Raw genomic sequence first — 25,738 nt, 5'->3', positions numbered from 1 at the left:
GGGGGTCCCAGGCCTGGTTGGGGTGGTTAGGCCTGGCTTAAGGGTCTGGGCCAGGTTGGGGGGCCTGGCTCTGGGCCTGATTTTTGGGTCCCAGGCCTGGTTGGGGGCCTTAGGCCTGGCTTAAGGGGTTGTGCTGGGTGGGAGGGCCTGGTTGGGGGGCTTAGGCCTGGCTTAAGGGTCTGGGCCGGGTTGGGGGTCTGGCTCTGGGCCTGATTTGGGGGTCCCAGGCCTGGTTGGGGTGGTTAGGCCTGGCTTAAGGGTCTGGGCCAGGTTGGGGAGCCTGGCTCTGGGTCTGGTTGGAGGGCTTAGGCCTGGTTCAGCGGCCAGGGCCTGGGTCTAGGCCTAGGCCTGGGCTGGGGGGGCTCAGCCTAGTTGAGGGGCTTGGGTCTGGCTGGGGGGTCCCAGGCCTGGGTCTGGGCCTGGTTGGGGGGGCTTAGGCCTGGTTCAGGGGGCTGGGCCCAGGCCTGGGTCTGGTTGCGGGGGCTTAGGCCTGGCTTCAGGGCCTGGTTTGGGGAGCCTAAGCCTGGGCCTAGGCCTGATTGAAGTGACTGGGTTTAGTTGTGGGGCCTGGGCCTGGTTCAGGGGTGTAAGCCTGGCGCAGGGGCCTGGGTCTGGGCCTAGTTACGGGGCCTAGGCCTGGTTGAGGGGCCTGGTTGAGGGGCTTAGGCCTGGCTCAGAGGCCCGGGCCAAGGCCTGGGCCTGGGCTTAGTTACGGGGCCTGGTTGAGGGGCCTAGGCCTGGCTCAGGGCCTAGGCCTGGGCCTGGTGGAGGGGCCCGGTTGCCATGGCAGCGGTGGTGGTGGTGGTGGGGGGGGGGTAGGCATCAGCGCGCCGCCATTTTGGGAAGGGAGGCGCCATCTTGGGGCCGGCGGCGCAGGGCGCGCATGCGCGGGGCCGTGATGGCGGCGGGCGAAGGCGCGCGGTTGAAGCCGCCCCGGGCGCCGCCATGTTGGGCGCGGGGGAGCGGGAGGCATGGCCGGGCCGGCGGGACGGGGCCGGGGCCGGGGCCGGGGCCGGGGCCGGCGGCGACGGGGCCAGGCCCGGGGCCGGGGCGAAGCGGGCGAGGGCGGCGGGGGAGGGCGAGGCCGGGAACCGGTTGACGGTGGTGCTGGGGGCGCAGTGGGGCGATGAGGGGAAGGGGAAGGTGGTGGATCTGCTCGCCATGGACGCCGACCTGGTCTGCCGCTGCCAGGTGGGGGCTGGGGGGGCCCTTTGGGGGGGTGGGGGGGTCTGGGGGGGGCCCGTGGGGATGGGGGGGCTTTTGGGGGGTCCCTGGGGGGATGGGGGGGGTCCCGTGGGGATGGGGGGGCTTTTGGGGGGTCCCTGTGGGGATGGGGGGTCCCGTGGGGATGGGGGGGACTTGGGGGGGGGGGGGGTCCCGTGGGGATGAGGGGGAGGATTTAGGGGGTCCCTGTGGGAATGGGGGGGTCCCATGGGGCTGAGGGGGACTTGGGGGGGGTCCCATGGGGATGGGGGGGCTTTTGGGGGGTCCTGTGGGGATGGGGGGTCTGGGGGGTCCCGTGGGGATGGGGGGCTTTTGGGGGGTCCCTGGGGGGATGGGGGGTCTGGGGGGTCCCGTGGGGATGGGAGGGGGCTTTTGGGGGGGCTGCTGAGGGGATGGGGGAGGGGCTCGGGGGTCCCATGGGGCTCGGGGGGGGGGGGGGAGGGGGCCCCCGGGGCTTTGGGCCCCCCCCCGGTTTGGGGGTGCCGCCCCCCCTCACCCCCGTCCCGCAGGGGGGGAACAACGCGGGGCACACGGTGGTGGTCGACCAGGTGGAGTACGACTTCCACCTCCTGCCCAGCGGCGTCCTCAACCGCCGGGCCACCTCCTTCCTCGGTGAGGGCGGGGCCTTCCTCCTCCTCCTCCTCCTCCCCCTCCTCCTCCTCCCCCTCCTCCTCCTCCTCCTCCTCCTCCCCCTCCCCCTCTTCCTCCCCCTCTTCCTCCACTCCCTCCCCCCTCCTTCCTCTTCCTCCATTGGCAACCGCCAGGCCGCCTCCTTCCTCGGTGAGGGCAGGGCCTTCCTCCTCTTCCTCCCCCTCTTCTTCCCACCTCCTCTTCCTCCCCCCTCTCCCTCCCCCCCCGTCCTCCTCCTCCCCCGTCTTCCTCCTCCCCCGTCTTCCTCCTCCCCCATCTTCCTCCTCCCCCATCTTCCTCCCCCATCTTCCCCCCATCTTCCTCCCCCCATCTTCCTCCCCCCGTCTTCCTCCTCCCCCATCTTCCTCCTCCTCGTCTTCCTCCTTCTCTTCCTCCCCCGTCTTCTTCCTCCCCCGTCTTCTTCCTCCCCATCTTCCTCCTCCCCCGTCTTCCTCCTCCTCGTCTTCCTCCCCCATCTTCCCCCCCCATCTTCCTCCTCCTCATCTTCCTCCCCCATGTTCCTTCCTCCCCCATCTTCCTCCATGTCTTCCCCTCTTCCTCCCCCTCTTCCTCTTCCTCCACCTTCAACGGCAGTGGTCTGTCCTTCATCACGGAGCGATGGGGCCTTCCTCTTCCTCCTTCCTCCCTTCTTCCTCCTCTTCCTCCTTTCTCTTTCTCCACCATCAACCACAGGGCCCCCTCCTTCGTTCCTGAGTGGGGGGGGCCTTCCTCTTCCTCCCCCTCTTCCTCCCTTCTTCCTCCCCGTCTTCCTCTTCCTCCATTCTCAACCCCAGGGCCATCTCTTTCATCAGAGTGTGGGGGCCTTCATCTTCCTCCCCCTCTTCCTCCCCCTCTTCCTCCCCCTCTTCCTCCCTTCTTCCTCCCTTCTTCCTCCCTTCTTCCTCCCTTCTTCCTCCCTTCTTCCTCCCTTCTTCCTCCCTTCTTCCTCCCTTCTTCCTCCCTTCTTCCTCCCCCTCTTCCTCCCCATCTTCCTCTTCCTCAGTCTTCAGCCACAGGGCCACCTCCTTTATTGGTGAGCGAGGGGGCCTTCCTCCCTTCTTCCTCCCCTCTTCCTCCCTTCTTCCTCCCCTCTTCCTCTTCCTCCATCTCAACTGTAAGGCCACCTCCATCAGTGAGCGGATGGGATGCTCTCCCCTTCCTCCTCCTCCTCCTCCTCCTCCTCCTCCTCCTCCTCCTCCTCCTCCTCCTCCTCCTCCTCCTCCTCCTCCTCCTCCTCCTCCTCCTCCTCTCCCTCCTCTCCCTCCTCCTCCTCCTCCTCCTCTCCCTCCTCTCCCTCCTCTTCCTCCTCCTCCTTCTCTTCTTCCTCCTCCTCTTCCTCCTCACCTTCCTCCTCCTCGCCCCCCAGGTAACGGAGTCGTCATCCACCTCCCCGGGCTCTTTGAAGAAGCCGAGAAGAACCTGCAGAAGGGCCCCGGTGAGCCCCCCTCCCCCCCCCGCACCCCCAAAGCGGGGGGGTCCCCCCTCCCCCCCCCTTCCTGGGACCCCCCCCAATTCCTGCCCCCCTCCCCCTTCATGGAACCCCTCCCCCAATTCCTGAGACCCCCCAATTCCTGCCCTTCCCCCTTCCCAGGACCCCCCCCTTCCTGGGACCCCTCCCCTTCCTGGAACACCCCCTCCCCCAATTCCTGGGGGACCCCCCTCCTTCCTGGGACCCCCCCAATTCCTGCCCCCTCCCCCTTCATGGGACCCCTCCCCCAATTCCTGGGACCCCCCAATTCCTGCCCTTCCCCCTTCCCAGGACCCCCCCCCATTCCTGGGACACCCCCCCCTTCCTGGGACCCCTCCCCTTCCTGGAACACCCCCTCCCCCAATTCCTGGGGGACCCCCCTCCTTCCTGGGACCCCCCCAATTCCTGCCCCCCTCCCCTTCCTGGGACCCCTCCCCCAATTCCTGGGACCCCCCCCGAATGCCTGGGACCCCCCAATTCCTGCCCTTCCCCCTTCCTGGGCCCCCCCCCCTAATTCCTGGGACCCCCCACCCTTCCCGGGACCCCCTCCCCCAATTCCTGAACACCCCCCCCCCCCCCCAATTCCTGGGGTCTCTGTGCCCCCCAATTTTTTTGGGGGTGCCCCCCCCCCCCCAATTTCCCCCTTGCCCCCCCCCCCCCCCCCCCCGCAGGCCTGCAGGGCTGGGAGTCCCGCACCGTCATCTCCGACCGCGCCCACATCGGTGAGCCCCCGACGCTGGGGGAGGGGGAGACGGGGGACAATTTTGGGGGGTGTCCCTCCCCCCCCTCCCCTCACCACCCCCTCCCCCTTTTTCTTGCCCCCCCCCCCCAGTATTTGACTTCCACCAAGCCGTCGACGGCATCCAGGAGCAGCAGCGGCAGCAGCAGGGCGGCAAGAAGTGAGGGGGGGTCCCCAACACTTTTGGGGGGGGTTCCCCTCCCCCCTCCCCCCTCCCCCCCCTCCCCCCATTTCATTGCCTCCCCGCAGTTTGGGCACCACCGGGAAGGGGATCGGCCCCGTCTACGCCGCCAAAGCCGCCCGCGCCGGCCTGCGCATTTGCGACCTTTTGGCCGATTTTGGGCAATTTTCGAAAAAATGAGGTTTTGGGGGAGGGGAGGGGGAGGGGGGGAGGGGGGGGAGGGGGATCCCCCCCCCCCCCCCCAAAATCTGTGGGCCCCCCCATCCCCCCCACTTTTGGCACCCCAAGGGGATTGGGGGGGAGGGGTCCCCCACTTTTTTGTGCTTGGACCCCAGTTCCTGCGCGGGGGTTGGGGGGGGGGGGGGTGGGGGAGGGTCAGCACCCCCCCCCCCCCCCCCCCCCCCCCCCCAGATTCGAGGCGCTGGCGCAGCACTACAAGGCGACGTACCCCGCTTTGAGCATCGACACCGAGGCCGAGCTGCGGCAGCTGAAGGTGACCTCCAAACCCCCGTCTTTCACCCCAAAACCCGCGCCTCCCCTCCCCCCCCCAACATGGCCGCCGTCCCCTTCCCCCCCCTCCCCCCCCAGATTTACGCCGAGCGGATCCGGCCCCTGGTGAAGGACGGGGTTTATTTCATGCACCAAACCCTCCACGGGCCCCCCAAAAAAATCCTGGTGGAGGGGGCCAACGCGGCGCTGCTGGACATCGACTTCGGTACCGGAGGGGGCGGACATTTTGGGGGGTGGGGGAGGGGGCTGCTGTGGTTTTTTTTTGGGGGGGGGGGGTTCATCTCTTGGTTCTCTCCCCTCCCCCCCCCCCCCGCCTTGCAGGGACGTATCCCTCCGTCACCTCCTCCAACTGCACGGTGGGGGGGGTCTGCACGGGTTTGGGGGTGCCCCCCCGCTACATCGGGAAGGTTTACGGGGTGCTGAAGGCCTACACCACCCGCGTGGGCGTCGGGACCTTCCCCACCGAGCAGGACAACGTGAGGGGGGAGGGGGGGGCGCCCCCCAAATGGGGGGGACACCCCCCCCCCCCCCCCCCCCCCCGTGCACCCCCTTCCCTCCACAGGACCCGGGACCCCCCATTTCCCCTCCCCCCCAATTCCCCGGGTCCCTCTCCGCCCCCCCTTCCCCTCCCCCCCAATTCCCAGGGTCCCCCTCTGCCCCCCCTTCCCCTCCCCCCCCCCAATTCCCGGGGTCCCTCTGTGCCCCCCCCATTTTCCCCTCCCCCCATTCCCAGGGTCCCTCTGTGCCCCCCCCCATTTCCCCTCCCCCCATTCCCAGGGTCCCTCTGTGCCCCCCCCCATTTCCCCTCCCCCCAATTCCCGGGGTCCCTCTGTGCCCCCCCCATTTTCCCCTCCCCCCAATTCCTGGGGTCCCTCTGTGCCCCTCCCCCCATTTTCCCCTCCCCCCAATTCCCGGCGTCCCTCTGTGCCCCCCCCCATTTTCCCCTCCCCCCATTCCCAGGGTCCCTCTGTGCCCCCCCCCATTTTCCCCTCCCCCCATTCCCAGGGTCCCTCTGTGCCCCCCCCCATTTCCCCTCCCCCCCCCAATTCCCAGGGTCCCTCTGTGCCCCCCCCCCATTTTCCCCTCCCCCCAATTCCCACGGTCCCTCTGTGCCCCCCCTTTTCCCTCCCCCCCCAGTTCCCCCTCAGAGCCCCCTCCCCCCCCCAGCCGCACCCACACGAGGGGGAGGGGGAGGGGGGGGCGGCACGTGGGGGTGGGGCTCTGAGCCTCCCCCTCCCCCCCCCCAGGAAATCGGGGAGCTGCTGCGTTCCCGGGGCCGGGAATTCGGGGTGACGACGGGGCGGCGGCGGCGCTGCGGCTGGCTGGACCTGGTGCTGGTGCGCTACGCCCACATGATCAACGGCTTCAGCGCGTGAGTCCGCCCTTAGCCCCGCCCCCTGCCATTAGCCACGCCCCTGCCATTAGCCCCCCCTCCATTAATGCCCCTCCCCCTCCATTAGCGCCCCTCTCCCTCCATCAATACCCCTCCCATCCATTAATGCCACTCCCCTGCCATTAGCCCCGCCCACTCATTGGCCCCTCCCCTTCATTGGCACTCCCCCCTCCATTAATGCCCTTCCCCCTGCCATTAGCCCCGCCCCCTCATTGCCCCCTCATTGGCCCCTCCCCCACATTGCCCTGCCCCTGCCGTTAGCCCCGCCCCCTGCCATTACCCCTCCCCCATTAATGCCCCTCCCCTCCATTAATGCCCCTCCCCCTGCCATTAGCCCTGCCCCCTCATTGGCCCCTCCCCTTCATTGGCCCCTCCCCCACATTGCCCCTCCCCTGCCATTATCCCCGCCCCCTCATTGGCCCCTCCCCCACATTGCCCCTCCCCCTCATTCGCTCCTCTCCTCCATTAGCCCCTCCCTCCCATTACCCCTCCCCCTCCATTAAGCCCCTCCCCCTCCATTAACCCCCTCAATTTTACACCACCCCCCCGGATTAACACCCCTCCCCCCAATTAACCCCCTCCCCCATTAATTAACCCCCTCCCCCTGGGCTGCCCCCCTCCCCCTGGATTCACCCCCTCCCCCATTACTCAACCCCCCTCCTCCCCTCGCCTACCGCCCCCACCCCCACCCCCCCCCCCCCCCGCTTCACCCCCTCCCCCACTGAGGAGCCCCTCCCCCCCTCCGTGTCGCCCCTCCCCCCCCAGGCTGGCCCTGACCAAGCTGGACATCCTCGACGCCTTCCCCGAGATCAAGGTGGGGGTGGAGTACTACCTGGACGGGCAGCCCATCCCCCACTTCCCAGGTGAGGGGGAAGGGGCCGGGCGGGGGAGGGGGGGGGGTGGGGGTGTTGTTGTTGTTGTTGTTGTTGTTGTTCCCCCCGCCCCCCCCCCCTCATTTCGGGGCGCTCCCCTCCCCCCCCCCCCAGCCAACCAGGAGCTGCTGCGGCGCGTGGCGGTGCGGTACGAGACGCTGCCGGGCTGGGGGCGCAGCACCGAGGGGGCGCGGGGCTTCGGGGAGCTGCCGGCCCAGGCCCAGGCCTACGTCCGCTTCGTGGAGAGGCAGCTGGGGGTGCCAGGTGGGGGAGGGGCGGGGACTTGGAGGGGGTTGTGGGGGGAGGGGCGGGGGAGGGGGAGCTTGGAGGGGGGACGGGGGAGGGGGGCCCTATTGCGGGGGAGGGGCGGGGGGAGGGGGGAGCTTGGAGGGGGTTGTGGGGGGAGGGGAGGGGGGAGCTTGGAGGGGGTTGTGGGGGGAGGGGGACGGGGGGCCCCATTGTGGGGGGAGGGGAGGGGGAGCTTGGAGGGGGGACGGGGGGGGGCCCTATTGCGGGGGAGGGGCGGGGGGAGGGGGGAGCTTGGAGGGGGTTGTGGGGGGAGGGGCGGGGGGATCTTGGAGGGGGGATGGGGGGGCCCATTGTGGGGGAGGGGCGGGGGGAGGGGGGAACTTGGAGGTGGTTGTGGGGGGAGGGGCGAGGGGGAGGGGGATCTTGGAGGGGGACGGGGGAGGGGGAGCCCCATTGTGGGGGAGGGGGGAACTTGGAGGGGGTTGTGGGGGGAGGGGCAGGGGGAGGGGGGATCTTGGAGGGCGTTGTGGGGGGAGGGGGGCCATTGTGGGGGAGGGGCAGGGGAAGGGGTGGGGGGTCCCCATAGGAAGGGGGAGGGGAGATCTTAGAGGGGATGGGGGGGGTTGTCGCCATTGTGGGGGAGGGGCGGGGGAAGGGGTGGGGATGTCCCCATGGGGGGAGGGGACAGGGGGAGGGGGGTCTTGGAGGGGGGATGGGGGACCCCATGGGGGGGTGGGGCGGGGGGATCTTAGGGGGGATGGGGGGGTTGTGAGGGGATGGGGAGTCCCCATCGCGGGGGGGCGTTGGGGGAGGGGCGCGGGGGTTTTGGGGGGGACGACGACGACGACGACGACCCCCCCCCCCCCCATCTCCCCCCTTCCCCTCCCCCCGCAGTGAAGTGGGTCGGCGTGGGCAAGTTCCGCGAGTCCATCATCAAAGTCTTCTGAGGGTGGGGGGAGGGGCCGCACCCCCCACCCCTCCCCCCACACTCCAGGGCCGCACCCCTCCCCCCCCCCCCCAAAATGCCGGCGGCCGCCATTTTCGCTGTACAGAGCTCGGGATAAACGCCGGGGCTTTTATTTTTCACCGCGGAGGCTCCGGGTGCTCTGTGGGGCGGGGGGATGGGGGGGTGGGGGCGGGGGGCGGGGCCCTAATTTGGGGTGGGGGAGGGGGGGACCCCCCACTTGTGGGACCCCCTCCCCCCCCAGCGTCGTTCCTCTGTGTGCAGCGGGGCAGAACACCCCCCCCCCCCATAGGGATGTGGGGCAGCCCCCCAAGTTGTGGGGCTGCCCCCTAAGTGTGGGGCAGCCCCCCCAAGTGGTGCCATAGCCCCCCTCAAGTTGTGCTGTAGCCCCCCCCCCCCATGTGCGATGCAGCCCCCTAAGTGCGTGCCTGCCCCCAGGTTATGGGCCTGCCCCCCAAGTTGGGGGGCTGCCCCCTAAGTGTGGGGCACAACCCCCCCAAGTCACGAGGCTGCTCCCCGAGTTGCGGCGCGGCCCCCTAAGTACGATGCAGCCCCCCCAAGTGTGCGCCTGGCCCCCCCACCCCCCCAAGTTGTGGGGCTGCCCCCTAAGTGTGGGGCAGCCCCCCAAGTGGTGCCATAGCCCCCCCAAGTTGTGCTGTAGTCCCCGCTCCCCCCCATGTGCGATGCAGCCCCCTAAGTGCGTGCCTGCCCCCCCCCCCCAAGTTATGGGCCTGCCCCCCAAGTTGTGGGGCTGCCCCCTAAGTGTGGGGCACACCCCACCCCCCACCCCCCCCCAAGTCGCGAGGCTGCTCCCCGAGTTGCGGCGCGGCCCCCTGCGAAGTGCGCGCCCGCCCCTCCCCCGCCCCCCCAAGGGACGGGCCCGCCCCCCAAGTTGTGGGGCTGCCCCCCAAGTTGTGGGGCAGGCCTCAGAGGAGGGCGCAGAAGAACTTCTTCTCGCGGAAGGGGTTCTCGGAGGTGGGGACGGGGGTGATGAGCGGGTCCTCGCAGGCGTGGGCGTCGCAGTACGTCATCAGGTCGGCCGCCGCCTTCGACACCTGGGGGGGGGGGAGGGGGTCAGTAGAGACCCCCCCCCATCCCCCCCCGCCCCTCCCCCACCCCCCACCTTTATCCGGCACATGCTGGCCTCGATCTTCAGCTGCTCCACCATCTTGCGGGCCTGGCCGATGCTCATGGTGCTGTTGACGGGGGTCTCGCCCTTCATGGGGGGGGGGGCTGGGGGGGGGAGGGGCAAATGGAGGGGGGTCCCCTCCCCCACATACCCTCCATGCCCCATTTGGGGGTCGCGTGCCCCGCCCCCCCCCCCCCCCCAAAACCCCCCTGTTGGTGGGGGGCTGGGTTGGTGCCCCCCCCCCCCAAATAGAATTGGGGGGGGCCGCCCCTCCCCCACCCCACAGTATGGGGGGCTGGGTCCCTCTCCCCCCTCCCCCACCCCATAATAGGGGGCTGGGTCCTCTCCCCCCCCTCCCCCCATAATAGGGGGGGCTGGGTCCCCTCCCCCCTCCCCCACCCCATAATAGGGGGCTGCCCCCCCCCAAAAGCAGGAGGGGGGCGGGGGGCCCCACCCCCAACATGGGGGGCTGGGTCCTCTCCCCCAATTCGCGAGCACGCCGCTGCCCCTCCCCCCACATCTCCAGCTCCCCCTCCCCCCCAATTCCCCCCTCAATCCCCCCCCAAATTCCCGGCTGCTCTGCTGCCCCTCCCCCACCCTCCAATGCCCCCCCTCCCCCTTTGCCCCCCAAATCCTCCCGCCCCCCAATTCCCCCCATCCCACCCCCCCCAATCCCCCCTCCCCCACCTCGCCCCCCACCCCCAAATTCCCATCCCCCCCCGCCCCCCCGCAATGCGCAGCCCCCCCCCCCGCAAAATCTCTCCGCACCCCCTTCCCCTCCCCCCTCCCCCCTCCCCTCCCCCCCCCCCCCCCCACCTCGGGCTGGATCCGGAGCCGCGATCGGTGCCGGGCGATGCTCGGAGCGGGTGCAACCAAACGAGGGGGGGGGGGAGAATGCCCCCGCCCCCCCCCCCGCCCCGCCCCCCCCCCCCCCCCCGGGCTGGGGGGGGGGCGGGGGGGGGAGGGCGAGGACACCCCCACCCCCCCGCTGGATGCGGCATTGGGTGTGGCCGGGGGGGGGGGGGCAGGGCGATGGGACCCCCCCCCCCTCCGCCCCCCATCCGCCCATCCCCCATCGCCCCCCCGCTCCCTATGGGGCCCCCCAGACCCCTCCCCCACCTCCCTATGGGCCCCCCGGGGCCCTACAGCGCCCTATGGGGCTCCCCTCCCCCACTCCCTATAGGACCCCCCAGACCCCTCCCCCCACCCCTTCGTTCCCTATAGGTCGCCCCCACCCCAGCCCCCCGGCCCCGCCTCTCCCCAGAGGCCCCGCCCCTCCCTATAGGTCCTATCGCGCCCTATAGATCCCCCTCGCCCCTTCCCCCCGCCCTCCCGTTGCCATGGAGACGAGGGCGGAGCCCGCCAGGCCGCGGGACCCGCAGTGGGCGTGGCCTCTCGCCCGGAAGGGGCGGGGCAGTGGGCGGGGCTCGGGTGGGGCGCGGCGGGGAGGAGCGGGACGCGTCCGGCTTCGGCTGCCGGTAGTGGGGGGGCTGCCCCATGGATCCGGGGGGCGGGGGGCGGGGGGCTGCCCCATGGATCCGTGGGGCGGGGGGCGGGGGCTGCCCCATGGATCCGTGGGGCTGGGGGGCGGGGGGCTGCCCCATGGATCCGTGGGGCGGGGGGGCGGGGGCTGCCCCATGGATTTGGGGGGTGGGGGCTGCCCCATGGATCCGTGGGGCGGGGGGCGGGGGGCTGCCCCATGGATCCGGGGGGCGGGGGGCGGGGGCTGCCCCATGGATTTGGGGGGTGGGGGCTGCCCCATGGATCCGTGGGGCGGGGGGAGGGGGCTGCCCCATGGATCCGGGGGGCGGGGGGCGGGGGGCTGCCCCATGGATCCGTGGGGCTGGGGGGCGGGGGGCTGCCCCGTGGATCCGTGGGGCGGGGGGCGGGGGCTGCCCCATGGATTTGGGGGTGGGGGCTGCCCCATGGATCTGGGGGGCGGGGGGCGGGGGCTGCCCCATGGATCCGTGGGGCTGGGGGGCGGGGGCTGCCCCATGGATCTGTGGGGCTGAAGTGTGGGCCCGGGGGGGGCTGTGCCCTACACTTCTATGGGGCTGGGGGTGCCCCATAGATCCGGGGGGCTGGAGCTGGGTGTGTGAAGAGGCGGGCTGGGTGCCCCCCAGATCTATGGGGCTGGAGTTGGGCGTGTATAGAGGTGGGGCGGGTGCCCCATAGATCTATGGGGCTGGGGGTGGGCATGTATAGAGGTGGGGCGGGTGCCCCACAGATCTATGGGGCTGGAGGTGGGCGTGTATAGAGGTGGGGCGGGTGCCCCATAGATCTATGGGGCTGGAGGTGGGCGTGTATAGAGGTGGGGCGGGTGCCCCATAGATCTGTGGGGCTGGAGGTGGGCGTGTACGGAGGCGGGCCGAAGCCCCCCAGATCTATGGGGCGCCTCCGCCCGCCTGCGCCCCGCCCTGCCCCGCCCAACCCCCTTTCCCCCTCCCCGTTCCAGCCCCATGGGGCTCCCCCGGGGCGCAGCATGGCGGCGGGGCCGACGCCCCTCCTGCAGTGGGGCCAGGCGACGGCGGCCATGTTGCTGCTGCGGGCGCGGCGGGCGGCGCTGCGGGCGGGGGTCCTGGCCTGCGCCGCCCTCCTCCTCCTCTGGGCCGCCATCTTCCTCTACGGCAGCTTCTACTACTCCTACGTCCCCACCCAGGCCTTCGTCCGCCCCGTCCACCTCGCCTTCAGGTGGGGCGGGGGCTGACCCCCTTCTCCGCCCCTCCCCCCCCTCCGCCCCTCCCCCCCACCCTCCCCCGCCCCCCTTCTCCCCCCCCCCCTTTTTCCACCCCCATTGCCCCTTTCATTATCCCCCTCCCCCACTTCTTCAACCCCCCACCCCACACTTTCAAGCCCCTCCCCTCTCTTTTGAAACCCCTCCCCCCCCCCTTTTTTTATCCCCCCCGCCCCACATTTTTCAACCCCCTCCCCCTTTTTTCAACCCCCTCCCCCATTTCCTACATCCTTCCCCCCTTCTTTACCCCCCTCCCCCACTTTTTCACCCCCTCCCCCATTTAGTATCCCCCTCCCCCACTTTATCAACCCCCGCCCCACATTTTTAAAACCCCTCCCCCCTTTTTAAACCCCTCCCCCTTTTTTTAACCCCCTCCCCCCTTTTTAACCCCCTCCCCCACTTTTTTACCCCCTCCCCCTTTCTTCACCCCCTCCCCCCTTTCTTCACCCCCTCCCCCCTTTTTAACCCCCCTTTTTAACCCCCACCCCACATTTTTAAACCCCTCCCCCCTTTTTAAACCCCTCCCCCACTTTTTTACCCCCTCCCCCCATTTTACCCCCCTTTTCACCCCCTCCCCCCATTTTACCCCCCTTTTATCCCCCTCCCCCTTTTTCAACCCCCACCCCCCATATTTCAAACCCCTCCCCCCTTTTCTACCCCCTCCCCCCCCCTTTTTTTGCCCCCCTCCCCCCTCTTTTCACCCCCCCGCCCCACATTTTTCGCCCCCCAGGACGGATTGCGGCTCCCCGGGGCCGGGGCTCTGCTCCTTCCCCACCGCCAACGTCTCCTTGTTGGGGGACAACAGGGAGAAGGTGAGTCTGTGGGGCGCCCCATAGATCCGTGGGGCTGGGGGGGGTCGGTGCCCCATAGATCCGTGGGGCTGGGGGGGGTTGGGGAGGGGCCCCATAGATCCGTGGGGCTGGGGGGGGGTCGGTGCCCCATAGATCCGTGGGGCTGGGGGGGGGGTTGGGGAGGGGCCCCATAGATCCGTGGGGCTGGGGGGAGGTCGGTGCGCCATAGATCTGTGGGGCTGGGGGGGGGGGTCGGTGCCCCATAGATCCGTGGGGCTGGGGGGGTCGGTGCCCCATAGATCTGTGGGGCTGGGGGGGAGGTCGGTGCCCCATAGATCCGTGGGGCTGGAGGGGGGGTTGGGGAGGGGCCCCATAGATCCGTGGGGCTGGGGGGGAGGTCGGTGCCCCATAGATCCGTGGGGCTGGAGGGGGAGTCGGTGCCCCATAGATCCGTGGGGCTGGAGGGGGAGGTTGGTGCCCCATAGATCTGTGGGGCTGGAGGGGGGGTCGGTGCCCCATAGATCCGTGGGGCTGGAGGGGGGGGTTGGGGAGGGGCCCCATAGATCCGTGGGGCTGGGGGGGGAGGTCGGTGCCCCATAGATCTGTGAGGCTGGGGGGGGGTTGGGGTGGCCACCCCCCACCTCCATGGGGCTGAACGGGGGCAGGCTGTGCACCCCACAGATCTATGGGGCTGGAGGTGGGTCTGTATAGAGGCGGGACGGGTGCCCCACAGATCCGTGGGGCTGCACCCAGGTGCGGATAGAGGCGGGACGGGTGCCCCACAGATCCGTGGGGCTGGAGCCGGCGGTGCAGGGGGCTGGGCCGTGCCCCCCCCCCCCAGGATCCGTGGGTCCGGCCGTGGGGCAGCCCCTCCGTCCCCCGCAGGTGCTGCTCTACGGGCAGCTCTACCGCATCTCCCTGGAGCTGGAGCTGCCGGAGTCGCCGGTGAACCGGGACCTGGGGATGTTCATGGTCGCCATCACCTGCTACGGCGCCGGCGGCCGCCCCCTCGCCTCCGCCGCCCGGGCGGTCAGTGCCGCCCCACGCTTTGGGGGGGTGGGGGGGGGGTTTGGGGTCCCCTCACCCCATTTTTGTCCGTCCCCTCCCCCCAGGCCATGCTGCATTACCGCTCCCGCCTCCTCCGCACCCTGGACACCGTGGCCTTCGCCGGCCTCTTCCTCGCCGGCTTCGCCGAGCAGAAGCAGACGCTGGAGGTCGAGCTCTTCTCCCATTACCGCGAGGATTCGGTGGGCGCCGGGGGGGGTGGGGGGGGGGGGTGGGGGTGGGGGGTGGGGGTCGGGGCCCCCCGCCGCCATTAACGGCCTCTCGCCCCCCAAGTACGCCCCGACGCTGGGGGCGGCGCTGGAGCTCCAGAGCAAACGCGTCCAGGTCTACGGCGCCCGCCTGCGCGTCCACGCGCACTTCACCGGCCTGCGGTAAGGGGGGCCCAGCCCCATAGCGCAGCCCCACGGCACAGCCCCATGGCACAGCCCCACGGCCCAGACCCATAGCGCAGCCCCACAGCCCATCCCCCATGGCCCATCCCCCACAGCCCAGCCCCATAGCGCAGCCCCATAGCGCAGCCCCATGGCCCAGCCCCACAGCACAGCCCCACGGCCCAGCCCCACAGCCCAGCCCCATAGCGCAGCCCCACAGCCCAGACCCCATGGCCCATCCCCCATAGCGCAGCCCCACAGCGCAGCCCCATGGCCCAGCCCCACAGCCATGCCCCATAGCGCAGCCCCACAGCCCAGCCCCATAGCGCAGCCCCATAGTGCAGCCCCATGGCCCAGCCCCACAGCACAGCCCCACGGCCCAGCCCCACAGCCCAGCCCCATAGTGCAGCCCCACAGCCCATCCCCCATAGCGCAGCCCCACAGCCCAGCCCCATAGCGCAGCCCCACAGCCCATCCCCCATGGCCCAGCCCCACAGCCCAGCCCCATAGCGCAGCCCCACAGCCCAGACCCCATGGCCCAGCCCCACAGCCCAGCCCCATAGCGCAGCCCCATGGCCCATCCCCCACGGCCCATCCCCCACAGCCCAGCCCCATAGCGCAGCCCCACGGCCCATCCCCCACGGCCCATCCCCCACAGCGCAGCCCCATAGCGCAGCCCCACGGCCCATCCCCCACAGCCCAGCCCCATAGCGCAGCCCCACGGCCCATCCCCCATAGCCCAGCCCCCCAACCCAGCTCCATGGCCCCGCCCCCAACCCCACCCCATACACCCAGCCCAGCCCCCCAGCCCCGTAGCGCAGCCCCGTGGCCCCGCCCCCCCGCCCCGTGGCCCCGCCCCCAGCCGCGCCCCTCCCCCCAGGTACCTGCTCTACCACTTCCCCCTCACCTCCGCCCTCCTGGGGGTCGCCGGCAACTTCGCCTTCCTCACCATCATCGTCCTCGCCGGGTACCTGCAGTGGGTGTGGGGCAGCCTCTGGCCCCGCCCGCCCCTCCCCCCCCAGGTGAGCCCCATCGCGGGGGGGGGGGGAGGGGCGGGGGACCACAACACACCCCCCCCCCCCGGTCCTTACTCACCCCCTTCCCCTCCCCCCACCCGCAGGCGAGGCGGAGCGAGGGGCCCGGAGCCACCCAGGAGGGGGAGGGTGCGTGGGGGGGAGGGGTGGGGGAGGGGGGAGGGGCTGGGGTATTGGGGGGTGGGGGTGTTTGGGGGAGGAGGGGAAGGGGGTGGGGTTTTGGAGGGTTCTTTGGGGGGTGGGGGGCTGGGGTCTTTGGGGGGGCCATGGGGGGGAGGGGAGGGGGCCGTTGGGGGAGGGGAGGGGGCCAAGGGGGTGGGGGCTGGGGGGATTTGGGGGAGGGGGCAGTGGGGGGCTTCGGGGGGGAGGGGATGAGGGTATTTGGGGGGCTCTTGGGTGGGGGTGGGGCGCTGGGGGGAGGGGTTGGGGTATTGGGGGGCGTTGGGGGGTGGTGTCTTGGGGGTGGGGGAGGGGTCCAGGTGTTCCCCTCCCCCCCCAGGCCCCCCCGAGGAGGGTGGACCCCCCCGAGATCCTGGGGGCCGCGGAGCCGAGCGAAGGTGGGGGGGGGGTGGGGCACCCCAATCCCCCCCCCCCCCCCCAGGCGGGGGGGTGGGGTGGGGGGGAGCACCCAGGGTGGGGGAGGGGCTGCCCACAGCTCTCCCCTCCCCCCGCAGAGGCCGAGCCCCCCTGCTCACGGCAGCCCCCCAGCCCCCCATGGAGGAGGAGGAGGAGGAGGGGGGGGGAGGGGCCCCACAGCCGGGCCCCCCCTCCCCCAGGACGGGCAGCCCTGCCCCTCCCCCCCCCCGCCCCCCGCCCCCGCCCCGTCTGCTCCAGCTCCTGACCCCCCCTCCCCTCCCCCCCCCCGGGGCCCGACCCTGGCCCCCCCGCGACATTCCCGCCCCTCCCCCCCGGAGGGGACCAATAAACGCCCCTCCCCCACTCGGTGCGAGCGGCTTTGGCTGGGGGGGGGCGGGGGGAGGGGCCGGGGGGGGGGGGCCTCGGGACTGCGTTGAGGTGGGGAGGGATGGGGCGGCCCCCGCTCTGCCCCCCAAGTGTGGGGCTGTGCCCCTCCCCCCGCTCTCCCCCCCAAGTGTGGGGCTGTGCCCCTCCCCCGCTCTGCCCCCCAAGTGTGGGGCTCTGCCCCTCCCCCACCCCCCACGTGTGGGGCTGTGCCCCCTCCCCCGCTCTGCCCCCCACGTGTGGGGCTGTGCCCCTCCCCCCGCTCTCCCCCCCAAGTGTGGGGCTGTGCCCCCCCCCCCACCCCGCACGTGTGGGGCTGGGCCCCTCCCCCCGCTCTCCCCCCCCACGTGTGGGTCTGTGCCCCTCCCCCCACCCCCCAAGTGTGGGGCTGTGCCCCCTCCCCCGCTCTCCCCCCCCCCAAGTGTGGGTGTGTGGGTCTGTGCCCCTCCCCCCACCCCCCACGTGTGGGGCTGTGCCCCTCCCCCCTCCCGATCGCGCTCGCGCCTCCGCCCACCCCCGTCCGGCCGCCGTCGACCACGTGACGCCGCTCTCCCGCCCCCCCCCCCCCCGCCCAGCCCAGCGCCACGTGACCAAACAGCGCCACGTGACCCGCGCGGCCCCGCCCCTTCCTGGCGGCGGCGGCGGCGGCGGCGGCGGGGGGAGGAGGAGGAGGAGGAGGAGGAGGGGGGCGGGGCACCGGTGCCGCCATGGAGCGGGGGGCGCTGGAGGCGCTGGTGGAGATGGGCTTCGGGCCGGGGCGAGCGTGAGAGCGGGGCCGGGCACCGGGGGGTCCGGTAACGCGGGGGGGGGGGGGGGGTCCGGTAACGCGGGGGGGGGGGGGGGTCGGTAACGCGGGGGGGGGGGGGGGGTTCCGGTAACGCGGGCCCGGGGGGGGGAGGGGGAAGGCGGCGGAGGGAACCGGTGGCTCCGGTCCCGGTGACTCCGGTCCCCGCAGGGCGAAGGCGCTGGCGCTGACCGGGAACCGGGGCGTGGAGGCGGCCATGGACTGGTGGGTGCCCCTCCCCCACCCCCAACCCCCCGTGTCCCCTCCCCCCTCCCACCGCCCCCCAACGCCGTGCCCCTCCCCCCAGGCTGGTGGCGCACGGGGAGGACCCCGAGGAGGAGGAGGAGGAGGAGGAGGAGGGGGGAGGGGCCCCCGGGGGGGGGCGGGGGGAGCACCCCCACCCCCACCCCCGCCCCCGCCCCCACCGGGACCCGGCGGCCGCTGACGGCGGAGGAGGAGGAGGAGCGGAGGTGGGGGAGGGGCGCTTGGGGACCCCCCCCGGTGTCGGCGGGGGCGGGGGGGGGGGAATCCCCCAGTTTGGGGGGGCTGGGGGGGTCACTGGTTTGGGGGGGTCCCCAGTTTAGGGGCCCAGTGGGGGGGTTCCCCCAGTTTGGGGGTGCTGGGGGGGTCACTGGTTTGGGGGGGGTCCCCAGTTTGGGGGTGCGGGGGGGGTCACTGGTTTGGGGGGTCACTGGTTTGGGGGGGTCCCCAGTTTAGGGGCCCAGTGGGGGGTTCCCCCAGTTTGGAGGTGCGGGGGGTCACTGGTTTGGGGGGTCCCCAGTTTGGGGGTGCGGGGGGGTCACTGGTTTGGGGGGTTCCCCCAGTTTGGGGGTGCAGGGGGGTCACTGGTTTGGGGGGTTCCCCCAGTTTGGGGGTGCAGGGGGGTCACTGGTTTGGGGGGTCCCCAGTTTAGGGGCCCAGTGGGGGGGTTCCCCCAGTTTGGGGGTGCGGGGGGTCACTGGTTTGGGGGGTCCCCAGTTTGGGTGTGCGGGGGGGTCACTGGTTTGGGGGGGTTCCCCCAGTTTGGGGGGGCAGGGGGGGTCACTGGTGTGGGGGGGGTCCCCAGTTTGGGGGGGGTCCCCAGTTTGGGTGTGCGGGGGGGTCCCTGGTTTGGGGGGGGTTCCCCCAGTTTGGGGGTGCGGGGGGGGCCCCTGGTTTGGGGGGGGCCCCCAGTTTGGGGGTGCAGGGGGGGGGTTCCCCCAGTTTAAGGCGCCCAGTGAGGGGGGATCCCGGGGGGGGGGGGGGAGGGCAGAGGAGGCTCCCCCCGCTTTGGGGGTGCAGATTGGGGGGGGGGTGTGTGTCGTCCGCCCCCCCCCCCCTTTTGGGGTCCCCCCCCAGTTTTGGGGTGCGGGGCCCCCCCAGGCTGCGGGCGCAGGCGGGGGAGGAGCGGGAGCGGCGGCGGCGGGGGCAGGAGTTGGCCCGGCTGCGGCAGCGGCTGCGGGAGGAGGAGCAGCGGCGCGAGGCCGAAGAGCGGCGGCGGGAGCGGGCCGAGGAGCGGCTGGCGAGGTGGGGGCACCCCCAAACCCGGGGGGGGGGACCCCAAAACCCGGGGGGGGTCCCCAAAACCCGGGGGGGGGGGGGGACCCCGGAGCCCTGGGGACGCCGTAACCCCCCCAGGGCTCCCCCAGCCCCAAACCCCTGGGGGGGGGACCCCAAAAAGGGAGGGGGGGACCCCAAAAGGGGGGGACCCCCCAAAAAGGGGGGGGGGACCCCAAAAGGGGGGGACCCCCAAAAAGGGGGGGGGGAACCGCCCCAACCCCCTGGGGACCCCCCCCAAAAGGTGGGGGCTCCCCCCTCCCCCGGGGGAGGTTTCCCAAAACCTTGGGGGGGTGGGGTGGGGGAGGGGATTCCCAAACCCTTGGGGCCCCCCAAAACTCCTGGGGTCTACCCCACCCCCCCCCCCCCCCCGCGCCCCCCAGGAGGGGACCCCCCCCAAACCCGGGGTGGGGGAGGGGAATCCCCCAAACCCCAGGGGATCCCCCAAAGCCGGGGGGGAGGGGGGGGGGGGGATCCCCCAAACCCCTTGGGGCCCCCCCCCACCCCTCCCCCCCCTCCCGGCAGGCAGCGGGTGCGGGAGAGGATCGAGCGGGACAAGGCGGAGCGAGCCCAGAAGGTGAGGAGCCGGATCCAGTGGATCCCAGTTGGGGGGGGGTGGGGGGGTGGGGGAGGGGTGAGCGGATCCCGCCGGGATCGAGTGGCTCCCGCCCGGCTGATGGGGGGAGGGGGGGGGGGGCCCCCCCCCGCTGGGCGGGCGGATCCCGGCGGGATCCCGGCGGGTGGGGGGCTGGGCGCGGGGGATCCCGCCCAGGATCCAGCGGATTTCCCCCCTCCCCCCCGCAGTTCGGGCCGGGCCCTGCCCCCGCCGCGCCGCCCCCGCCGCCCCCCGCCCCCGCCGGCCCGCGGGAGTACGAGCAGTGCCGGATCCAGGGACGGCGCCGGGGGGGGGGGGAGGGGAGGGGATGGATCCCGGGGGGGGGGGGGGGGATCTGATCCCCTCCCCCCCTCCCCTCCCCCACAGGTGCGGCTACCGGACGGGCGGGCGCTGACCCAGAGCTTCCGAGCCAAGGAGCCGCTGGCGGCCGTGCGCCTCTACGTCGAGCTGCACCGCGGCGCCGCCGCCCCCGGTACCGGCACCACCGGTGCTCCCAGTGCTCCCAGTACCGGCACCACCGGTGCTCCCAGTGCTCCCAGTAGCGGCGAGGGCTTCAGCCTGCGGACGGCCTTCCCCCGCCGCCTCTTCACGGAGGAGGACATGGAGAAGCCCCTGCAGGAGCTGGGTAGGGGGGAGGGGGCGGGGGGGGAGGGGGGCCCAAAGGGTTTGGGGGGGGCCCCCAGGGGGTTTGGGGGGGGCCCAAAGGGTTTGGGGGGAGGGGCCCGGGGGGCGGGGCAGGGTTTGGGGGGCCCCTGGGGGGTTGGGGGGGCCGTGGGGGGGGGGCAGGGTTTGGGGGGTCCCCGGGGGGTTTGGGGGGCCCAAAGGGTTTGGGGGGAGGGGCCCTGGGGGGGCAGGGTTTGGGGGGTCCCCGGGGGGTTTGGGGGGAGGGGCCCTGGGGGGGGGGCAGGGTTTGGGGGGCCCCAAGGGGTTTGGGGTGTCACTGGGGGAGGGGGGCAGGGTTTGGGGGAGCCTCCGGGGGGGGGGGGGGCAGGGTTTTGGGGGGGGTCCCCAGGGGTTTGGGGGGCCCCTGGGGGGGGTGGGGGGGTGTCGATGCTCAGGGGGTCCCCCCTTCTCTCCCCTCCCCCCAGGCCTGGTGCCCTCCGCCGTCCTCATCGTGGCCAAGAAGGAGGGGGGCTGAGGGGGGGGGCGGGGCTGGGGGCAACCCCCCCCCGGGGCCCCTCCCCCCCCAATAAACCTCAGCCGTCTCCCCCTCCCCCGCTCTCGTCCCCGTCTGTCCCCTCCCCCCAGGGCAGCACAACAGCGGGGGTTGGGGGCGCAGAGCGGCTTTATTGGGGTGCCCCTCCCCCACCGCCACCCCTCGGTGACGCCGGGGGGGGGGGGGGTTGGGTGACACGAGGGGGGTGGGGTGGGTGGGGGGGGGGGGGGGGGGTGTTCCCAGCCCCTCCCCCCCTCAGGGGCTCTTCCGCAGCTGCTTCCCCACGGGGTCCACCAGGATGACGATGCCCCAGGCCCCCACGCCTGAGGGGTCAAGGTCAAGGTCACCCCTCCCCCCCAATAAAGCCCCCCGTGGGGGGGGGGGAGCTCCCTGCTTCTCCTGTTCCCATGGAAACTCCCTGCCCCCCTCCCATGGGGTTTTCCTGCCCCCCCATCCCCCCCATTGCCATGGGGATGCCCCCCCCGTTGCCATGGCGACCCCCCAATTTCCCCCCGCCCGTTACCATGGTGATCCAGACCCCTCCCCCCCGTTGCCATGGTGAACCCCCCCGCCCGTTACCACAGGGATCCCCTCCCCCCGTTGCCATGGTGACCCCCAAATCTGCCCCCCTCCCCCGTTACCATGGTGACCCCCCTCCCTCCCCCCGTTGCCACAGTGACCCCCCCAACCCGCCCCCCCCCCGTTGCCATGGTGACCCCCCCGTCAAATCCGCCCCACCCCTCGTTACCATGGCGACCCCGGCCCCACCCCCCGTTACCATGGTGACCCCCCTCCCTCCCCCCATTGCCACAGTGACCCCCCCCCCAATCCGGCCCCTCCCCCCCCCATGGCGACACCCCCCCCACGGGACCCCTCCCTCCTTACCGTGACTCCCCGCCCCCACCCCCCGTTGCCATGGGGACGCCCGGCAGCCCCGCCCCCCCCCCCCCCCCGTCCTCTCACTGATGGCGAAGGTGATCTGGGCGATGGCGGCCATGGACGGGGGGAGGCCGCGCTTCAGGCTCCGCCGCGGGGCCTGGTAAATCCAGAGCGCGGCCAGGAGCAGCCCCGCGCCGCTGAGGAGGCGGCAGCTCCAGCAGCTCCCGAACAGCGGCGGCGCCGGGGCGCGGGCCGCCTCCGGGGCCGCCTCCGGGCCTGGCGCCATGGCGGCGGCGGAAGCGGAAGCGGGCGGGAGCGGAAGTGGGCGGGCGGCTGCGGGTTGGGGGGGGGGGGACGACGGGGAGGGCGCGCAACCGGTGCCGGCGCTGATGGTTCCGGGTGCAACCGGTGCCGGCGCTGATGGTTCCCGCGTGCAACCGCTCTGATGGTTCCGCGTGCAACCGCTCTGACGGTTCCGGGTGCAACCGGTGCCCGCGCTGATGGTTCCGGGGTGTGTGGGGGGGTCACCGGGGGGGAGAACGGGGTGCTGGAAGGGGGGGGGGGGGGCTGGGGTGTCCCGGTGCTGACGTCACTTCCGCCAGGGCACCGGGCGCCTGGCCACGTTCTCGTCGGTCTCGGCCGCCTCCCGCAGCGCCGCCATCACGAGCTCGTTGTGGTGGCGGCGCTGAGCCAGGAGCTCGGCGCTCACCTCCGGCAGCGCCTGCGGGACCGGGCGGGCTCAGGGCCGGGCTCCGCCCCCGCCCCGCCCCCCCCCCCGGGCCCGCCCCTACCTTCAGCGTCTCCTGCCGCTGCTCCTCGCCCGCCCCCACCGCCACCCACAGCAGCAGCCCCAGCCCCACCGGTACCGCGGCCCGGGCGAGCGCCAGGGCCCAGCGCCGCGCCGCCGCCATCGCCAGGCACCGGCCCTTCCGGCCGCCGCTCTGCCCGCGCCGCGACCATAGAGGCGAGGCCTCCGGGCTCGTCTAGCGCCTCAGCCACCATAGAGGTGAGGCCTCCAGGCTGGTCTGGCACCACCCCTACCATAGAGGCCTCCCGGCTCGTCTAACGGCTCCGCTAGCATAGAGGCGAGGCCTCCGGGCTTGTCTAGCGCCTCCGGTACCATAGAGGCGAGGCGTGCGGCTTCTCTGGCGCCTCTGCTACCATAGAGGCGAGGCCTCCGGGCTTGTCTAGCGCCTCCGGTACCATAGAGGCGAGGCCTCCGGGCTCGTCTAGCACCTCCGGTACCATAGAGGCGAGGCGTGCGGCTTCTCTGGCGCCTCTGCTACCATAGAGGCGAGGCCTCCGGGCTTGTCTAGCGCCTCCGGTACCATAGAGGCGAGGCCTCCGGGCTCGTCTAGCGCCTCCGGTACCATAGAGGCGAGGCGTGTGGCTTCTCTGGCGCCTCTGCTACCATAGAGGCGAGGCCTCCGGGCTTGTCTAGCGCCTCCGGTACCATAGAGGCGAGGCCTCCGGGCTCGTCTAGCGCCTCCGGTACCATAGAGGTGAGGTGTGCGGCTTCTCTGGCGCCTCTGCTACCATAGAGGCGAGGCCTCCGGGCTTGTCTAGCGCCTCCGGTACCATAGAGGCGAGGCCTCCAAGCTCATCTCGTGCCTCAGCCACCATAGAGGCGAGGCCTCCGGGCTCGTCTAGCGCCTCCGGTACCATAGAGGCGAGGCGTGCGGCTTCTCTGGCGCCTCTGCTACCATGCAGGCGAGGCCTCCGAGCTCATCTTGTGCCTCAACCACCATAGAGGTGAGGCCTCCGGGCTGGTCTGGCGCCTCCCCTACCATAGAGGCAAGGCCTCCAGACCCATCTTGCGCCTCCGGTACCATAGAGGCGAGGCCTCCGGCTTCTCTGGCGCCTCCGGTACCATAGAGGCGAGGCCTCCGGTGCCACGGAGGCCAACCGGCCGCCGCCACACGCGCTCTCCCCGCCCCCCCCCCCCCCAAAGCACCGGGGCCGGTACCAACGGAGGAGGCGAGGCGCTGGGGGCGAGCAGCAGCTTTATTAACCGGTAACGAGGCCCCCGCCGATCCCCCCCCGGCCGTCGGCGCGGTCCCCCGCCGTCCCCTACGGAAGAAAAAGCGGCGGTGAAACGGCGGCCCCCACCGGAGCTACCGGTAAGGGGAACCCGCGTGTCCCGGCGGGTGAGGGTAGGACCGGCGGAGGAGGCCGCAGGCACCGAAGACTTCGCGCCGGTCGCTGCTCTACCTCCGCACATCACGGGCCGCGGCACGGCACCGCCGGGGCCCGCCAAGAACGGGAGGAGCCCCGGGACCCCCCCCCCCCACCCCCCGCTCCCCGCCCCCGCCGCCGCCATTACCGCCCGCGCCGCTCCCCTCGCCACAAAATGGCGGCGCGGCGCCGCGCGGCGCCTTTTATAACCCACCGCGGTGGGCGGAGCTTCGGCGGCGGGCAGCGATTCGCCCCGCGCCGCCGTCAATCAGAGGCGGCTGGCCAATGGTGGCTGGTGGAACGGGAGGGGGCGGGGGTTGGGTACCGGAAGCGGAAGTGGGGGGTGGGGGCGGGAGAGCGCGATGGGGATCGGGGGAAAATCAACCGGCCCCGGACGGTAACGGGGGGGCGGGGGGGCCGGTAAAGGGGGGGGAAGGGGCGGGGGGGGGGCGCAGCCCGGTGGGGGGATCCCGGGGTCCGGTAGGCCGGGATCTGCGGGGGGAGGGGTCCGGTAGGCCGGGATCTGCGGGGGGAGGGGGGTGTCCCGGGGTCCGGTAGGCCGGGATCCGGTGGGGGGGGGTCCGGTAGGCCGGGATCCGGGGGGAGGGGGGGTATCCGGTAGGCCGGGATCTGGGGGGGGGGGGGTCCGGTAGGCCGGGATCCGGTGGGGGGGGTCCGGTAGGCCGGGATCGGGGGGGGGGTCGCAGGGTCCCGTAGCCGGGGAATGGGGGGTGCGGGGGGTCCCGTAGCCCCGGGGGGGGGGGAAGGGCTGGAAGCGGGGGGGGAGGGGGCTCTCCCCGGTACCGGGGGCTCCCCCTCCCCTCGGGTGCCCGGTAACGGCCCCCCCCCCCAGGAGCTGAAGAAGAAGCTGTTCAAGCGGCGGCGGGTGCTGGCGCGGGGGGGCGGCAGCAGAAGCGGCGGTGAGCGCCCCTCCCCCCCCCTCCCGCTGCCCCCCCCCCCCCCCCGGTGCCCCCCCCGCCGGTACCGGAGGCTGAGGGGGGGTCTCCGGGGCCAGGTCGCTGCCCGGGCCCGACGCCCCCCCGCTCTGGGGGAAGCGGCGGCGGAAGGTGCTGAAGCGGCTGCGGGCGACGGCGCGGCGCGGTGAGCACCGGGGGGGGGGGGGGGGGGGGTGTCACCGGGGAGGGGGGTGGGGTGTGTCTGACCTCTGACCCTTGACCCCTGACCTCTGACCCCAGCCCCGCGGGAGGGAGGCGGCGGGAAGGGGCCGGAGCCCGGGAGCCCCGCGGACGTGGAGATGGCGGAGGCGGCACCGGCGGGGGGGGAGGGGTGACTCCGGGGACCCCCCCCCCCCCCCGGGGTCCCCACCCCCACCAGTGGCCCCAGTCCCTGGATCCAGCTGCTCACTGGTGGCCCCAGCCCCCCACCAGTGGCCCCAGTCTCTGTCTCCAGCCGTCATCGCTGGCCCCAGTCCTCACCAGTGTTCCCAGTTTGTCCCCAGCCCCTCACCAGTGGCCCCAGCTCATCTCCAGTGCCCCCAGTCCCTGTCCCCAGTCCCCACCAGTGTCCCCAACTCATCTCCAGTCTCCCCAGTCCCTCACTGTTGTCACCAACACTTTCCCAGCGCCCCCAGTCCCTCATGGCTGTCGCCAGCCCTTCACCAGTGTTCCCAGTCCCCACCAGTGGCCCCAGTTTGTCCCCAGACCCTCACCAGCGCCCCCGGCTCATCTCCAGTGCCCCCGGTCCCTGTCCCCAGTCCTCACCAGTGCCCCCAGTCCCTGTCCTCAGCCCCTCACCAGTGTCCCCAGTCCTCACCAGTGCCCCCAGTCCCTGTCCTCAGCCCCTCACCAGTCCCCACCAGTGCCCCCGGTCCCTGTCCCCAGCCCCTTCACCAGTGCCCCCAGTCCCCACCAGTGCCCCCAGTCCCTGTCCTCAGCCCCTCACCAGTCCCCACCAGTGCCCCCAGTCCCTGTCCCCAGCCCCTTCACCAGTGCCCCCAGTTCCCACCAGTGCCCCCAGTCCCTGTCCCCAGCCCCTTCACCAGTGCCCCCAGTTCCCACCAGTGCCCCCAGTCCCTGTCCTCAGCCCCTCACCAGTCCTCACCAGTGTCCCCAGTCCTCACCAGTGCCCCCAGTCCCTGTCCCCAGCCCCTCACCAGTGCCACCAGTCTCCCCAGTCCCTGTCCCCAGCCCCTCACTGGTGTCCCGTCCCTGTTCCCCGCCGGGTCCCCGCAGCAGAGCGCGACCCCGGGGGTGTCCCCAGCAATAAAGATGGCGGCGCCTCTGTCTGTCTGTCTGTCCGTGTCTGTCTGTCCGCGTCT

At 72.7% G+C, this 25,738-nt stretch overlaps 6 protein-coding genes and 1 non-coding gene across 9 annotated transcripts; 4 read left to right on the top strand and 3 right to left on the bottom strand.

Annotated features, from left to right (window-relative positions):
• Positions 1-891: 891 nt before the first annotated feature.
• Positions 892-8,290, top strand: LOC148053625 (adenylosuccinate synthetase isozyme 2-like). 2 transcript variants are annotated; one of them, XM_087773095.1, is made up of 13 exons: positions 894-1,191; positions 1,734-1,836; positions 3,221-3,289; positions 3,994-4,044; positions 4,155-4,221; positions 4,311-4,420; positions 4,656-4,735; positions 4,831-4,957; positions 5,074-5,228; positions 6,000-6,124; positions 6,911-7,008; positions 7,132-7,281; positions 8,161-8,290. In XM_087773095.1, the coding sequence occupies exons 1-13, from the start codon at positions 946-948 to the stop codon at positions 8,211-8,213; spliced, it is 1,434 nt and encodes a 477-aa protein (XP_087629221.1). In that variant the 5' UTR covers positions 894-945; the 3' UTR covers positions 8,214-8,290. The 2 variants fall into 2 exon arrangements, with proteins under 2 accessions (XP_087629222.1, XP_087629221.1); XM_087773096.1 differs by lacking the exon at positions 3,994-4,044 and having other exon boundaries at positions 892-1,191.
• Positions 8,291-8,475: 185 nt separating this feature from the next.
• GNG3 (G protein subunit gamma 3) lies at positions 8,476-10,236 on the bottom strand. 2 transcript variants are annotated; one of them, XM_087773078.1, is made up of 3 exons: positions 10,176-10,236; positions 9,354-9,446; positions 8,476-9,285 (listed from the first exon to the last, which is right to left on the bottom strand). In XM_087773078.1, the coding sequence occupies exons 2-3, from the start codon at positions 9,420-9,422 to the stop codon at positions 9,157-9,159; spliced, it is 198 nt and encodes a 65-aa protein (XP_087629204.1). In that variant the 5' UTR covers positions 9,423-9,446; positions 10,176-10,236; the 3' UTR covers positions 8,476-9,156. The 2 variants fall into 2 exon arrangements, with proteins under 2 accessions (XP_087629204.1, XP_087629203.1); XM_087773077.1 differs by having other exon boundaries at positions 9,354-9,463; positions 10,176-10,222.
• A 448-nt stretch (positions 10,237-10,684) lies between these two features.
• Positions 10,685-17,541, top strand: BSCL2 (BSCL2 lipid droplet biogenesis associated, seipin). Its single transcript, XM_087773017.1, has 10 exons — positions 10,685-10,837; positions 11,815-12,050; positions 12,824-12,905; positions 13,770-13,913; positions 13,997-14,098; positions 14,223-14,320; positions 15,201-15,342; positions 15,441-15,483; positions 17,270-17,323; positions 17,406-17,541. Exons 1-9 carry the CDS (start codon positions 10,700-10,702, stop codon positions 17,287-17,289), a joined length of 1,005 nt encoding a protein of 334 aa, XP_087629143.1. The 5' UTR covers positions 10,685-10,699; the 3' UTR covers positions 17,290-17,323; positions 17,406-17,541.
• UBXN1 (UBX domain protein 1) lies at positions 17,316-20,425 on the top strand. The gene is made up of 7 exons (XM_087772916.1): positions 17,316-17,323; positions 17,410-17,568; positions 18,461-18,604; positions 19,160-19,211; positions 19,439-19,526; positions 19,618-19,875; positions 20,339-20,425. The coding sequence occupies exons 1-7, from the start codon at positions 17,316-17,318 to the stop codon at positions 20,386-20,388; spliced, it is 759 nt and encodes a 252-aa protein (XP_087629042.1). The 3' UTR covers positions 20,389-20,425.
• Positions 20,426-20,517: 92 nt separating this feature from the next.
• On the bottom strand, positions 20,518-22,305 carry DMAC1 (distal membrane arm assembly component 1). Its single transcript, XM_087773041.1, has 3 exons — positions 22,077-22,305; positions 21,370-22,006; positions 20,518-20,729 (listed from the first exon to the last, which is right to left on the bottom strand). Exons 2-3 carry the CDS (start codon positions 21,569-21,571, stop codon positions 20,662-20,664), a joined length of 270 nt encoding a protein of 89 aa, XP_087629167.1. The 5' UTR covers positions 21,572-22,006; positions 22,077-22,305; the 3' UTR covers positions 20,518-20,661.
• Positions 22,306-23,418: 1,113 nt separating this feature from the next.
• Positions 23,419-23,552, bottom strand: LOC148053620 (small nucleolar RNA SNORA57). Its single transcript, XR_015707940.1, has one exon. It is a non-coding gene; the product is annotated as a small nucleolar RNA SNORA57 (small nucleolar RNA).
• Positions 23,553-23,822: 270 nt separating this feature from the next.
• Positions 23,823-25,705, top strand: LOC148053619 (uncharacterized). Its single transcript, XM_087772915.1, has 4 exons — positions 23,823-23,857; positions 24,323-24,380; positions 24,476-24,561; positions 24,657-25,705. Exons 1-4 carry the CDS (start codon positions 23,823-23,825, stop codon positions 25,684-25,686), a joined length of 1,209 nt encoding a protein of 402 aa, XP_087629041.1. The 3' UTR covers positions 25,687-25,705.
• Positions 25,706-25,738: the final 33 nt, after the last annotated feature.

The sequence above is a fragment of the Nipponia nippon genome, unplaced genomic scaffold (assembly GCF_047370975.1).
Source record: "Nipponia nippon isolate SJK-2023a ecotype South Korea unplaced genomic scaffold, ASM4737097v1 scaffold_38, whole genome shotgun sequence".
Taxonomy (NCBI): Eukaryota; Metazoa; Chordata; class Aves; order Pelecaniformes; family Threskiornithidae; genus Nipponia; species Nipponia nippon.
The sequence above is the reverse complement of the archived record's forward strand: the minus strand, read 5'-3'. Positions and strand labels throughout refer to the sequence as shown.